Below are 16,906 nucleotides of genomic sequence, written 5' to 3'. Positions count from 1 at the left end.
CAGCTCATCAAGGGGTTGAAGGTCAGTTGATTAGTTGAGTCAGGTGTAACAGCATTAAAATGCTGGATCAAAAACCTTCAGTGTTGCGGATTGACTATTACTGCTGTAGAATGCAAGTGCCACCAGATACAGACATTAGCCCAGGTAACTGTAAAGCTCTGTGACACCAGATACAGACATTAGCCCAGGTAACTGTAAAGCTCTGTGACACCAGATACAGACATTAGCCCAGGTAACTGTAAAGCCCTTTGTGACACCAGATACAGACATTAGCCCAGGTAACTGTAAAGCTCTGTGACACCAGATACAGACATTAGCCCAGGTAACTGTAAAGCCCTTTGTGACACCAGATACAGACATTAGCCCAGGTAACTGTAAAGCCCATTGTGACACCAGATACAGACATTAGCCCAGGTAACTGTAAAGCCCTTTGTGACACCAGATACAGACATTAGCCCAGGTAACTGTAAAGCTCTGTGACACCAGATACAGACATTAGCCCAGGTAACTGTAAAGCTCTGTGACACCAGATACAGACATTAGCCCAGGTAACTGTAAAGCTCTGTGACACCAGATACAGACATTAGCCCAGGTAACTGTAAAGCTCTGTGACACCAGATACAGACATTAGCCCAGGTAACTGTAAAGCCCTTTGTGACACCAGATACAGACATTAACCCAGGTAACTGTAAAGCTCATTGTGACACCAGATACAGACATTAGCCCAGGTAACTGTAAAGCCCTTTGTGACACCAGATACAGACATTAGCCCAGGTAACTGTAAAGCTCTGTGACACCAGATACAGACATTAGCCCAGGTAACTGTAAAGCCCTTTGTGACACCAGATACAGACATTAGCCCAGGTAACTGTAAAGCTCATTGTGACACCAGATACAGACATTAGCCCAGGTAACTGTAAAGCCCTTTGTGACACCAGATACAGACATTAGCCCAGGTAACTGTAAAGCTCTGTGACACCAGATACAGACATTAGCCCAGGTAACTGTAAAGCCCTTTGTGACACCAGATACAGACATTAGCCCAGGTAACTGTAAAGCTCTGTGACACCAGATACAGACATTAGCCCAGGTAACTGTAAAGCTCTGTGACACCAGATACAGACATTAGCCCAGGTAACTGTAAAGCTCTGTGACACCAGATACAGACATTAGCCCAGGTAACTGTAAAGCCCTTTGTGACACCAGATACAGACATTAGCCCAGGTAACTGTAAAGCTCTGTGACACCAGATACAGACATTAGCCCAGGTAACTGTAAAGCCCTTTGTGACACCAGATACAGACATTAGCCCAGGTAACTGTAAAGCTCATTGTGACACCAGATACAGACATTAGCCCAGGTAACTGTAAAGCCCTTTGTGACACCAGATACAGACATTAGCCCAGGTAACTGTAAAGCTCATTGTGACACCAGATACAGACATTAGCCCAGGTAACTGTAAAGCTATTTGTGACACCAGATACAGACATTAGCCCAGGTAACTGTAAAGCTCTTTGTGACACCAGATACAGACATTAGCCCAGGTAACTGTAAAGCTCTTTGTGACACCAGATACAGACATTAGCCCAGGTAACTGTAAAGCTCATTGTGACACCAGATACAGACATTAGCCCAGGTAACTGTAAAGCTCTTTGTGACACCAGATACAGACATTAGCCCAGGTAACTGTAAAGCTCTTTGTGACACCAGATACAGACATTAGCCCAGGTAACTGTAAAGCCCTTTGTGACACCAGATACAGACATTAGCCCAGGTAACTGTAAAGCTCTGTGACACCAGATACAGACATTAGCCCAGGTAACTGTAAAGCTCTGTGACACCAGATACAGACATTAGCCCAGGTAACTGTAAAGCTCTGTGACACCAGATACAGACATTAGCCCAGGTAACTGTAAAGCCCTTTGTGACACCAGATACAGACATTAGCCCAGGTAACTGTAAAGCTCTTTGTGACAACCCTGCTGATGTAAAAAATATATATATATATATTTCTAAATATATTTGATTGATTGACAGAACTCAGTGCCAGTGTTGACCATTGATGTGCCTGCCAGTCTATTTATATAAATAAATGTGATTTGATTGATTGATTGAAGTAACACAAAACAAAACTACAGACTGAACTGAAACTGAACTCACTGACCGTTGATGTGCGTGCCGAAGTCTATCTTGCAGACGTCGTTGTACTGCAGGACTGTGGGGTCACCAGCATTAGGAGTGTAGTGGGCAGCAACATGGTTGATTGAGCAGCCTGTGGGGAATGCCAGGCCAGCCTTCAGACCGTTCTCTTTGATCAGCCTCCTACTGCAGTCCTCCAGTCGTTCACTGACATACAGGGACAGGGACAGACCAGGCAGACAGGGACAGGGACAGACATGTACAGACAGGGACAGACAGGTACAGACATGTACAGACAGGGACAGACATGTACAGACAGGGACAGACAGGTACAGACAGGGACAGACCAGGCAGACAGGTACAGAAAGGGACAGACAGGGACAGGGACAGACCAGGCAGACAGGGACAGACCAGGTAGACAGGGACAGGGACAGACAGGAACAGGGACAGACCAGGTAGACAGGAACAGGGACAGATAGGGAGAGACGACGCAGACCGGGACAGACCAGGCAGACAGGGACAGACAGGGACAGACAGGAACAAGGACAGACAGGGACAGACCAGGCAGACAGGGACAGGGACATATCAGACAGACAGGGACAGATCAGACAGACAGGGACAGACCAGACAGAGACAGGGACAGATCAGACAGACAGGGACAGATCAGACAGAGGGACAGACCAGACAGACAGGGACAGATCAGACAGACAGGGACAGATCAGGCAGACAGTGGCAGATCAGACAGACAGGGACAGACCAGACAGACAGGGACAGATCAGACAGAGAGGGACAGATCAGACAGACAGGGACAGACCAGACAGACAGGGACAGATCAGACAGACAGGGACAGACATGGACAGATCAGACAGCGAGGGACAGATCAGACAGACAGGGACAGATCAGACAGACAGGGACAGACCAGACAGACAGGGACAGATCAGACAAACAGGGACAGACCAGGCAGACAGGGACATATCAGACAGACAGGGACAGATCAGACAGGGACAGATCAGACAGACAGGGACAGATCAGACAAACAGGGACAGACCAGGCAGACAGGGACATATCAGACAGACAGGGACAGATCAGACAGGGACAGGGACAGATCAGACAGACAGGGACAGATCAGACAGACAGGGACAGATCAGACGGACAGGGACAGACAGGGACAGACCAGGCAGACAGGGACAGACCAGACAGAGACAGACCAGACAGAGACAGGGACCGATCAGACAGACAGGGACATATCAGACAGACAGATCAGACAGAGACAGGGACAGATCAGACAGAGACAGGGACAGACCAGACAGAGACAGGGACAGATCAGACAGACAGGGACAGATCAGACAGACAGGGAAAGACCAGACAGAGACAGGGACAGATCGGACAGACAGGGACAGATCAGACAGACAGGGGACAGATCAGACAGACAGGGGACAGATCAGACAGACAGGGACAGATCAGACAGACAGGAACAGATCAGACAGACAGGGACAGATCAGACAGACAGGGAAAGACCAGACAGAGACAGGGACAGATCAGACAGACAGGGACAGATCAGACAGACATGGGACAGATCAGACAGACAGGGAAAGACCAGACAGGGAGAGGGACAGATCAGACAGACAGGGACAGATCAGACAGACAGGGACAGATCAGACAGACAGGAACAGATCAGACAGACAGGGAAAGACCAGACAGAGACAGGGACAGATCAGACAGACAGGGACAGATCAGACAGACAGGGAAAGACCAGACAGACAGGGAAAGACCAGACAGACAGGGACAGGGACAGATCAGACAGACAGGGGACAGATCAGACAGACAGGGACAGATCAGACAGACAGGGACAGATCAGACAGACAGGAACAGATCAGACAGGGACAGGGACAGATCAGACAGGGACAGATCAGACAGACAGGGACAGATCAGACGGAAAGGGACAGACAGGGACAGACAGACAGGGACAGGGACATATCAGACAGACAGGGACAGACCAGACAGAGACAGACCAGACAGAGACAGGGACCGATCAGACAGACAGGGACATATCAGACAGACAGATCAGACAGAGACAGGGACAGATCAGACAGAGACAGGGACAGACCAGACAGAGACAGGGACAGATCGGACAGACAGGGACAGATCAGACAGACAGGGGACAGATCAGACAGACAGGGACAGATCAGACAGACAGGGACAGATCAGACAGACAGGAACAGATCAGACAGACAGGGACAGATCAGACAGACAGGGAAAGACCAGACAGAGACAGGGACAGATCAGACAGACAGGGACAGATCAGACAGACAGGGGACAGATCAGACGGACAGGGAAAGACCAGACAGAGACAGGGACAGATCAGACAGACAGGGACAGATCAGACAGACAGGGACAGATCAGACAGACAGGAACAGATCAGACAGACAGGGACAGATCAGACAGACAGGGAAAGACCAGACAGAGACAGGGACAGATCAGACAGACAGGGACAGATCAGACAGACAGGGGACAGATCAGACAGACAGGGAAAGACCAGACAGAGACAGGGACAGATCAGACAGACAGGGAAAGACCAGACAGAGACAGGGACAGATCAGACAGACAGGGACAGATCAGACAGACAGGGAAAGACCAGACAGACAGGGAAAGACCAGACAGACAGGGACAGGGACAGATCAGACAGACAGGGGACAGATCAGACAGACAGGGACAGATCAGACAGACAGGGACAGATCAGACAGACAGGAACAGATCAGACAGACAGGGACAGATCAGACAGACAGGGAAAGACCAGACAGAGACAGGGACAGATCAGACAGACAGGGACAGATCAGACAGACAGGGACAGATCAGACAGACAGGGACAGATCAGACAGACAGGGACAGATCAGACAGACAGGAACAGATCAGACAGACAGGGACAGATCAGACAGACAGGGAAAGACCAGACAGAGACAGGGACAGATCAGACAGACAGGGACAGATCAGACAGACAGGGAAAGACCAGACAGACAGGGAAAGACCAGACAGACAGAGACAGATCAGACAGACAGGGACCACAGATGACAGGGACAGTTGTCACATTCGGGACATGATCACTTCAGCAACACAGGTTAACCATGTAGGTTAATGCAGACTCACTCGATGATCCTCGAGGCTGCTACTGAGGAAGGTACAGCACCAGCTCATCAGTGAACCACCTGACTCAGCTAATGAAGGAGTAGATCAGTTGATGAACCGAATCAGGTGTTTTACTGCTGAGCTGGAACAAAAACCTGCAATACTGCTACTCTACAAGAGCAGAATTGAGAATCGCTCAAATTACTCAAATACATCAATACACTATTTAGACTAAAGTGAACACCAACGCAGTACACTACTGTCAGGCCAGTTCGTACCAAGGGCCTGTATGATATAGTAAACCACATGACCCTCACCAGATGTCGATCATGGTCATCCCAGGTTTGATCCAGGTGTTGATGTAGTTTCGGACCTGTCTGTGGGCCTCGGCAGCCTGACGGAAGTCGCTCCACATCTCCTCGTTGGCCTTGTCAAGGACCCTCTTCTCCTCATGGGTGGTCCGCCACGCTGCACTGCGCCTGGGACACACACACACACACACACGCGTGCACACACACGCACATGCAGGCACACATGCAGACACACACACACGCAGGCATGTACATACAAATATGCACTCACACAAACACACACAGGCAAGCAAGCATGCACACACACACCACACACACAACACACACACACATCCACACCACAGACAGCACATTCTTTATCTTCTAATGGGATTGGGTGGTCAAACAACACCTTCAGAAAAGGATGCAGCAAACACTGCAGTTTATAATGCAGGTATAGATTAACATAGTGTGTGTGTGTGTGTGTGTGTGTGTGTGTGTGTGTGTGTGTGTGTGTGTGTGTGTGTGTGTGTGTGTGTGTGTGTGTGTAAATGTGTATATGTGTGTATGCGTGTGTGTGTATAAGTGTATATGTGTGCATGTGTGCATATGTGTGTGTGCGTACGTGTGTGTGTGTGTGTATATGTGTATGTGTGTACATGTGTGTGTATGTGTGTGTACATTTGTGTGTATGTGTGTGTGTGTGTGTGTGTATGTGTGTGCCTGTGTGAAATGTGTGTGTGTATGTGTGTGTACATGTGTGCATGTGTGTATGTATGTGTGTGTATGTATGTGTATATGTGTGTGTGTCTCTTATTGTAAATCTTTTAATTTAACCTTGATTTAACCTGGTTTCATTGCGATTAAATCTCTTTGGCAAGAGAGACCTGGTATTGTGAACAAGAAAGAGCCTGGTTGGGAATAACATTTTATAGTGTTATCTGGTGAATAACAGTTTATAGTGTTATCTTGGGTGACTGAGGCACATCCAATATTTGTATTATGTTTTAGAGTATGAAGTATGATGGACTGTAAAACCACAGTGACCTTGATAAGATCTATGGACACCACACTGCATTAGATCTATGAACATCACACTGCATTAGATCTATGGACACCACACTGCATTAGATCTATGAACATCACACTGCATTAGATCTATGGACGCCACACTGCATTAGATCTATAGACACCACACTGCATTAGATCTATGGACACCACACTGCATTAGATCTATGAACACCACACTGCATTAGATCTATGGACACCACACTGCATTAGATCTATACACCACACTGCATTAGATCTATGGACACCACACTGCATTAGATCTATGAACATCACACTGCATTAGATCTATACACCACACTGCATTATATCTATACACCACACTGCATTAGATCTATACACCACACTGCATTAGATCTATGGACACCACACTGCATTAGATCTATACACCACACTGCATTAGATCTATACACCACACTGCATTAGATCTATGGACACCACACTGCATTAGATCTATGAACATCACACTGCATTAGATCTATACACCACACTGCATTAGATCTATACACCACACTGCATTAGATCTATACACACCACACTACATTAGATCTATGGACGCCACTACATTAGATCTATGGCCACCACACTACATTAGATCTATAGACACCACACTACATTAGATCTATGGCCACCACACTACATTAGATCTATAGACACCACACTACATTAGATCTATGGCCACCACACTACATTAGATCTATACACACCACACTACATTAGATCTATGAACACCACACTACATTAGATCTATGGACACCACACTACATTAGATCTATGAACACCACACTACATTAGATCTATGAACACCACACTACATTAGATCTATGGCCACCACACTACATTAGATCTATACACACCACACTACATTAGATCTATGAACACCACACTACATTAGATCTATAGACACCCCACTACATTAGATCTATAGACACCACACTACATTAGATCTATAGACACCCCACTACATTAGATCTATAGACACCACACTACATTAGATCTATGGCCACCACACTACATTAGATCTATAGACACCACACTACATTAGATCTATGGCCACCACACTACATAAGGCCAATGGACTTGGTAGAGGTGACATACCCGTCTTTAGATGGAGGATATTCACATTCCTCTCCCTTTGGGAAGACAGCACTGGGATACAGCTCACAAATAGGGACAGTGGGAGGGTCAGTCTGCCCCTTCACTGTTCCCCAGATAGAGAGAGGGAGGGAGAGGGAGGGGAGGATCGGAAGAGAGGAGGACAAGGGGAAGAGGGCAAAGAGGGGTCAGATAGAGAGAGGGAGGGAGAGGGAGATGAGGATGAGAAGAGAGAGGAAGAGAGAGGTTAGCGTCTGTAGATGTGCAACACATTGTTGCTATTAGCAACACATGGTCCAATATGGTCGCAACACATGGTACAGCGTGTATGGGAGAGAGGTTAGTGTCTGCAGATGTGCAACGCTTTGTTGCTATTAGCAACACATAGTCCCATATGGTTGCAACACATAGTACGGCAATATAGGCTTAGACACCTGCTACACCTGTATAACACCATGTATATAACTAACCCTAACCAGTATAACACCATGTATATAACTAACCCTAACCTGTATAACACCATGTATATAACTAACCCTAACCTGTATAACACCATGTATATAACTAACCCTAACCTGTATAATACCATGTATATAACTAACCCTAACCCTAACCAGTATAACACCATGTATATAACTAACCCTAACCAGTATAACACCATGTATATAACTAACCCTAACCTGTATAACACCATGTATATAACTAACCCTAACCTGTATAACACCATGTATATAACTAACCCTAACCTGTATAACACCAGGTATATAACTAACCCTAACCTGTATAACACCATGTATATAACTACCCCTAACCTGTATAACACCATGTATATAACTAACCCTAACCTGTATAGCACCATGTATATAACTAACCCTAACCTGTATAACACCAGGTATATAACTAACCCTAACCTGTATAACACCATGTATATAACTAACCCTAACCTGTATAACACCATGTATATAACTAACCCTAACCAGTATAACACCATGTATATAACTAACCCTAACCTGTATAACACCATGTATATAACTAACCCTAACCTGTATAACACCAGGTATATAACTAACCCTAACCTGTATAACACCATGTATATAACTAACCCTAACCTGTATAACACCATGTATATAACTAACCCTAACCTGTATAACACCATGTATATAACTAACCCTAACCTGTATAACACCATGTATATAACTAACCCTAACCAGTATAACACCATGTATATAACTAACCCTAACCTGTATAACACCATGTATATAACTAACCCTAACCTGTATAGCACCATGTATATAACTAACCCTAACCTGTATAACACCAGGTATATAACTAACCCTAACCTGTATAGCACCAGGTATATAACTAACCCTAACCTGTATAACACCAGGTATATAACTAACCCTAACCCTAACCAGTATAACACCATGTATATAACTAACCCTAACCCTAACCTGTATAACACCATGTATATAACTAACCCTAACCTGTATAACACCATGTATATAACTAACCCTAACCTGTATAACACCATGTATATAACTAACCCTAACCTGTATAATACCATGTATATAACTACCCCTAACCTGTATAACACCATGTATATAACTAACCCTAACCTGTATAACACCAGGTATATAACTAACCCTAACCTGTATAACACCATGTATATAACTAACCCTAACCTGTATAACACCATGTATATAACTAACCCTAACCTGTATAACACCATGTATATAACTAACCCTAACCTGTATAACACCAGGTATATAACTAACCCTAACCTGTATAACACCAGGTATATAACTAACCCTAACCTGTATAACACCATGTATATAACTAACCCTAACCTGTATAACACCAGGTATATAACTAACCCTAACCTGTATAACACCATGTATATAACTAACCCTAACCTGTATAACACCAGGTATATAACTAACCCTAACCTGTATAACACCAGGTATATAACTACCCTAACCTGTATAACACCATGTATATAACTAACCCTAACCTGTATAGCACCATGTATATAACTAACCCTAACCTGTATAACACCAGGTATATAACTAACCCTAACCTGTATAACACCATGTATATAACTAACCCTAACCTGTATAACACCATGTATATAACTAACCCTAACCTGTATAACACCATGTATATAACTAACCCTAACCTGTATAACACCATGTATATAACTAACCCTAACCTGTATAACACCATGTATATAACTAACCCTAACCTGTATAACACCATGTATATAACTAACCCTAACCTGTATAACACCATGTATATAACTAACCCTAACCTGTATAACACCAGGTATATAACTAACCCTAACCTGTATAACACCAGGTATATAACTAACCCTAACCTGTATAACACCATGTATATAACTAACCCTAACCTGTATAACACCATGTATATAACTAACCCTAACCTGTATAACACCATGTATATAACTAACCCTAACCTGTATAACACCATGTATATAACTAACCCTAACCTGTATAACACCAGGTATATAACTAACCCTAACCTGTATAACACCATGTATATAACTAACCCTAACCTGTATAACACCATGTATATAACTAACCCTAACCTGTATAACACCATGTATATAACTAACCCTAACCTGTATAACACCAGGTATATAACTAACCCTAACCTGTATAACACCAGGTATATAACTAACCCTAACCTGTATAACACCATGTATATAACTAACCCTAACCTGTATAACACCAGGTATATAACTAACCCTAACCTGTATAACACCAGGTATATAACTAACCCTAACCTGTATAACACCAGGTATATAACTAACCCTAACCAGTATAACACCAGGTATATAACTAACCCTAACCTGTATAACACCAGGTATATAACTAACCCTAACCTGTATAACACCATGTATATAACTAACCCTAACCTGTATAACACCATGTATATAACTAACCCTAACCAGTATAACACCAGGTATATAACTAACCCTAACCTGTATAACACCAGGTATATAACTAACCCTAACCTGTATAACACCAGGTATATAACTAACCCTAACCTGTATAACACCAGGTATATAACTAACCCTAACCTGTATAACACCAGGTATATAACTAACCCTAACCAGTATAACACCATGTATATAACTAACCCTAACCTGTATAACACCATGTATATAACTAACCCTAACCTGTATAACACCAGGTATATAACTAACCCTAACCTGTATAACACCAGGTATATAACTAACCCTAACCTGTATAACACCAGGTATATAACTAACCCTAACCTGTATAACACCAGGTATATAACTAACCCTAACCTGTATAACACCAGGTATATAACTAACCCTAACCTGTATAACACCAGGTATATAACTAACCCTAACCTGTATAACACCAGGTATATAACTAACCCTAACCTGTATAACACCAGGTATATAACTAACCCTAACCTGTATAACACCAGGTATATAACTAACCCTAACCTGTATAACACCATGTATATAACTAACCCTAACCTGTATAACACCAGGTATATAACTAACCCTAACCTGTATAACACCAGGTATATAACTAACCCTAACCTGTATAACACCAGGTATATAACTAACCCTAACCTGTATAACACCAGGTATATAACTAACCCTAACCTGTATAACACCATGTATATAACTAACCCTAACCTGTATAACACCAGGTATATAACTAACCCTAACCTGTATAACACCAGGTATATAACTAACCCTAACCAGTATAACACCAGGTATATAACTAACCCTAACCTGTATAACACCAGGTATATAACTAACCCTAACCTGTATAACACCAGGTATATAACTAACCCTAACCTGTATAACACCAGGTATATAACTAACCCTAACCTGTATAACACCAGGTATATAACTAACCCTAACCTGTATAACACCAGGTATATAACTAACCCTAACCTGTATAACACCAGGTATATAACTAACCCTAACCTGTATAATACCATGTATATAACTAACCCTAACCTGTATAACACCAGGTATATAACTAACCCTAACCAGTATAACACCAGGTATATAACTAACCCTAACCTGTATAACACCATGTATATAACTAACCCTAACCTGTATAACACCAGGTATATAACTAACCCTAACCAGTATAACACCATGTATATAACTAACCCTAACCAGTATAACACCAGGTATATAACTAACCCTAACCTGTATAACACCAGGTATATAACTAACCCTAACCTGTATAACACCAGGTATATAACTAACCCTAACCTGTATAACACCAGGTATATAACTAACCCTAACCTGTATAACACCATGTATATAACTAACCCTAACCTGTATAACACCAGGTATATAACTAACCCTAACCTGTATAACACCAGGTATATAACTAACCCTAACCTGTATAACACCAGGTATATAACTAACCCTAACCTGTATAACACCAGGTATATAACTAACCCTAACCTGTATAACACCAGGTATATAACTAACCCTAACCTGTATAACACCAGGTATATAACTAACCCTAACCTGTATAACACCAGGTATATAACTAACCCTAACCTGTATAACACCATGTATATAACTAACCCTAACCTGTATAACACCAGGTATATAACTAACCCTAACCTGTATAACACCAGGTATATAACTAACCCTAACCTGTATAACACCAGGTATATAACTAACCCTAACCTGTATAACACCAGGTATATAACTAACCCTAACCTGTATAACACCATGTATATAACTAACCCTAACCTGTATAACACCAGGTATATAACTAACCCTAACCTGTATAACACCAGGTATATAACTAACCCTAACCAGTATAACACCAGGTATATAACTAACCCTAACCTGTATAACACCAGGTATATAACTAACCCTAACCTGTATAACACCAGGTATATAACTAACCCTAACCTGTATAACACCAGGTATATAACTAACCCTAACCTGTATAACACCAGGTATATAACTAACCCTAACCTGTATAACACCAGGTATATAACTAACCCTAACCTGTATAACACCAGGTATATAACTAACCCTAACCTGTATAACACCATGTATATAACTAACCCTAACCTGTATAACACCAGGTATATAACTAACCCTAACCAGTATAACACCAGGTATATAACTAACCCTAACCTGTATAACACCATGTATATAACTAACCCTAACCTGTATAACACCAGGTATATAACTAACCCTAACCAGTATAACACCATGTATATAACTAACCCTAACCAGTATAACACCAGGTATATAACTAACCCTAACCTGTATAACACCAGGTATATAACTAACCCTAACCTGTATAACACCAGGTATATAACTAACCCTAACCTGTATAACACCAGGTATATAACTAACCCTAACCTGTATAACACCAGGTATATAACTAACCCTAACCAGTATAACACCAGGTATATAACTAACCCTAACCTGTATAACACCAGGTATATAACTAACCCTAACCTGTATAACACCATGTATATAACTAACCCTAACCTGTATAACACCAGGTATATAACTAACCCTAACCAGTATAACACCATGTATATAACTAACCCTAACCTGTATAACACCAGGTATATAACTAACCCTAACCTGTATAACACCAGGTATATAACTAACCCTAATATTTAACACGGATCTAAATACTTATGTAAATGTGATATTTCAGTTTTATATTTTGAATAGATTTGCAACGTTTTCTAAAACCCTGTTTTTGATTTGTCATTATGGGGTATTGTGTGCAGATTGATGAGAGGGGTTAAAAATATATATATTTCATGCATTTCAGAATAAGGCTGTAATGTAACAAAATGTGGAAAAAGTTCACAGGTCTGAATACTTTTCCGAATGCACTCGTATCACTAATACAGGTGCAGTAAAAGTCTAGTAGGGGAAACCTCTTCTCAAGCAAAGTAACGAATCAAGTCGAGACATACACACACGTTTTTCATCTGTAAAAACCATTGAAGGTTCTGAAGTGGTAACAAAAGGAAGTCAAACCATGCAGAGGGAGAAACCACGCCAAGTACGATTACGACAACAAACTCACCTCCCTTCTTATTATTCTTCTTCTTCTTCTTCTTCTTCCCTGCGGAGTTTTCACCCTCTTCTCCATCTGTCGAAAAAACATACATTTTTGGATTCTCTTTTACCGAACGTGACATAACGTGTTCAGTCACAATTCACGTACGCTTGTAGTTAACTGTTCACACTTAAGAAGTTACTGTAATGGGCAGCAGCAGACGCCAACTCACGTCGCAGGTCAAATTATACATTTGTTTAGGTTTATTAAGGGCCAAATAGGGACTTGGAGATCCGTACGAGAACGATTAGGGTGATAAAGTGAAGGAGGAACTGAGAAGTGGTTCAGTCAGTCACGTTGGCCACTAGAATGCTAGCAGGTGATGTAGCTCGTTGGTGAACGCACCACACTAAATGACACCAAACTCATGTCACAGGTCACATGTTGAGTTTGAGTATGAGAAGGACAATGGTGAACGATGATGATGAAGTCATAGACTCATACCCTCCTCTCCATCATCCTCCTTATCTATGTCCTCGGGCAGGGCTTGCTGCTCCAACTGTTTCGTCACATCACCAACACCTCCTCCCGTATCTCCATCCCCCTCAGACTCATTTGTCCCTGCTGCAAAGTCATACACACACACAATCAAACACACACACACACACGTGCAACACACACACACATGCAACACACACACACGCAACACACACACACACGTGCAACACACACACACATGCAATACACACACATGCAACACACACACATACCCAAACGCATGTGTGTGCACAACACACACACACACACTTAAAGTGGGTAAATTGATACATTTTGAGAAAGTGCATCTAATGTGAACAGAACTTGGCAGGAGCAATGCATAATTTGTATCTATACCTGGAATCAATATCCCAAGGGCATATGTAGGTACCCTGCAGCATTATGCCATGCCATCTATAGCCCTTCAGAAACAGGACTATATAGATACATAGTTTAACACACACCAGAAAATAATCTCAAACTCACATGTGTTTTTACAAGATAAGGTATAGCCTATGCATGTCACATAGTTTTATCAGCAATGAATTTAGTGCTAAAGCTTTGTTTTCTTTTCTCCCTAGTGGACCTCTTTTAACATGCAAGAAGACAAGCGCTGAAAAGTCCTGTGATATGACTGTCATCTTATCGCTGCAACATTCTTCAATTTTCGAATTTGACAGCATTCCATTAAACCAATAGAAGAAGCTATTTCAAGCCTCGAGAGAGGCATTGTCCCGTTTCCAGATGTGCTTCTCCCCTTTAGCCCTCATAACGGCACCGGTACCCGTTCACTTCCAGGCGCGGGACAGCCGTGACAGCTGCGGCAGAACGTTATCACTTTCTGACAGGTAGTAAAGTCCCACGCGTCTCATTTTTACCGGTCTTTTTACGCTGTGGCACAACAGGGGACCCCTCAATAATGCGCTATGTCCAAAACGGGAATGTATTCTCACTATCATGCATTCTTTCTTACCTGGGACAGCGGTCTTCTTCTTCTTCTTTTTTCTTCTCTTTTTCTTCCCTGTTTCCGAGGGCTCCGCGTCCTCTTTCGCTTCGTTTTCGTCGGCGTCCCCATTGAGAACTTCGGGCGCCTCCGGTTCAGGCTGCACTATCTCGAGCTCCGCCATCATCGGCGTTCGGAATGAAGTGACGCATAAACTGCTGGGAGCCTCCAGTGGCCACATTCTGAAACTGTGCTCGAGGCAGACAGGCAGCTGAGCCAATAATGAGCTATTAGGCACTTTGTGCAGCTGCTTGACCTCAATAGAGAAAACTAAGCCCGTCCTATCTTCATTTCTCAAGTGACAAGATAGGAGCGTAGTGCTTAAACTCTTGAGAGTATATGCTACTAACTTTTATTGAGGCTGTTTGTCGTCCATCATAATAGGCCTATTTCAAGGTTATAGTAGGAGAGGAAATATTATGTCTAATCTAAGTCAAATAGATAATCACGTTGTCATTTACAAATCGACACAGTGACACTAGTTGCTCAATATAACATTATTAGACATGTTTAAACAATAAGAAAAGCAGCCATTAAAAAGGCTACATAAAATATAAATCATGAGTCAATAGCCTGGCATGGGAACACTACTGATCTCCTCACTCAGCAAATGGTCCATAACGGAAGCAGGCCAGAATCGAATAACCACTTTCTCTGTAAACAATTCTCATCCAATTATGTCCCCAAGCCTTTCATCTCAAGTTACTGCGCCTGCTCTGCGCACTGGGTGACCGCGACCACCTTGTGCCGCATTACTCGTTTTTGCAAAATATCAAGCGCTCAAGCCGCAATCTATTTTTAGAAGCCGTGGTTTGTATTGTCGGTGTTATGCTTTCAGATTGTTGCCATGAGTCGATCATTTCTGGTGCGTAAACTCATTTGGAGACGGGCCGGGCGCAGTGTGTGTATCCAAGCAACAAGCTTCAGCAAACTCAAAGGGATAAAGGTTACATTTACAGTAGATGAACGCGGAGGTGGATTGTCGAACATTATTCAGGCACCCAGTGCAAGCTTAGAGATTCTACTGGGATTCAAATGTTTGTTTTTAAACACCAGATGTAGATAATGTGGGAAGTTAATCAACACTTTTATGGAGTGTATAACTGACTGGAATGATTTGCAAATGACGATGACAGATTTTAGACCCGGACCTCTGTATTTTTTTGATCAGGTAACCCAATAAATATACTATTTATTATTACTATATCATGCAACAGAGGAAACTGGGATAATGGATAATAATTTTCACAACTTCTTCAGCCAACAGGACGGGGACATAGGAAGCGCCCCAGAATGCCCTTGGAGCATTGCTTTGATCTGGCAAATGTGGGCGTGCGCTTGGCAACAGTCAAAAGGTAGGCTAAACTCATATAGACTTTATACATGTTAGTGTAACGGATGTGAAACGGCTAGCTTAGTTAACGGTGTTTGCGCGGTGACGTCACTTGCTCTGAGACCTTGAAGTAGTAGTTCTCCTTTGCTCTGCAGGGGCCGCGGCTTTTGTGGAGCGATGGGTAACGATGCTTCGTGGGTGACTGTTGTTGATGAGTGCAGAGGGTCCCTGGTTCGCGCCCCGGTAT

At 42.7% G+C, this 16,906-nt stretch overlaps 1 protein-coding gene across 1 annotated transcript in view; it reads right to left on the bottom strand.

Moving 5' to 3' along the window:
- LOC115134677 (methionine aminopeptidase 2-like) overlaps positions 1 to 15,623 on the bottom strand; it is a 30,312-nt gene extending 14,689 nt beyond the window's left edge. The window contains exons 1-6 of the mRNA XM_029668869.2: positions 15,297 to 15,623; positions 14,291 to 14,410; positions 13,814 to 13,879; positions 7,719 to 7,821; positions 5,580 to 5,741; positions 2,165 to 2,346 (exon numbers count right to left, since the gene is read on the bottom strand). Coding sequence (XP_029524729.1) covers positions 2,165 to 2,346; positions 5,580 to 5,741; positions 7,719 to 7,821; positions 13,814 to 13,879; positions 14,291 to 14,410; positions 15,297 to 15,507 — 844 coding nt within the window. The 5' untranslated portion in view covers positions 15,508 to 15,623. The remainder of the gene's footprint in view (positions 1 to 2,164; positions 2,347 to 5,579; positions 5,742 to 7,718; positions 7,822 to 13,813; positions 13,880 to 14,290; positions 14,411 to 15,296) is intronic.
- Positions 15,624 to 16,906: the final 1,283 nt, after the last annotated feature.

The sequence above is a fragment of the Oncorhynchus nerka genome, linkage group LG9a, assembly GCF_034236695.1.
Source record: "Oncorhynchus nerka isolate Pitt River linkage group LG9a, Oner_Uvic_2.0, whole genome shotgun sequence".
NCBI classification, from domain to species: domain Eukaryota; kingdom Metazoa; phylum Chordata; class Actinopteri; order Salmoniformes; family Salmonidae; genus Oncorhynchus; species Oncorhynchus nerka.
This window is presented reverse-complemented; position numbering and strand designations above follow the sequence as displayed.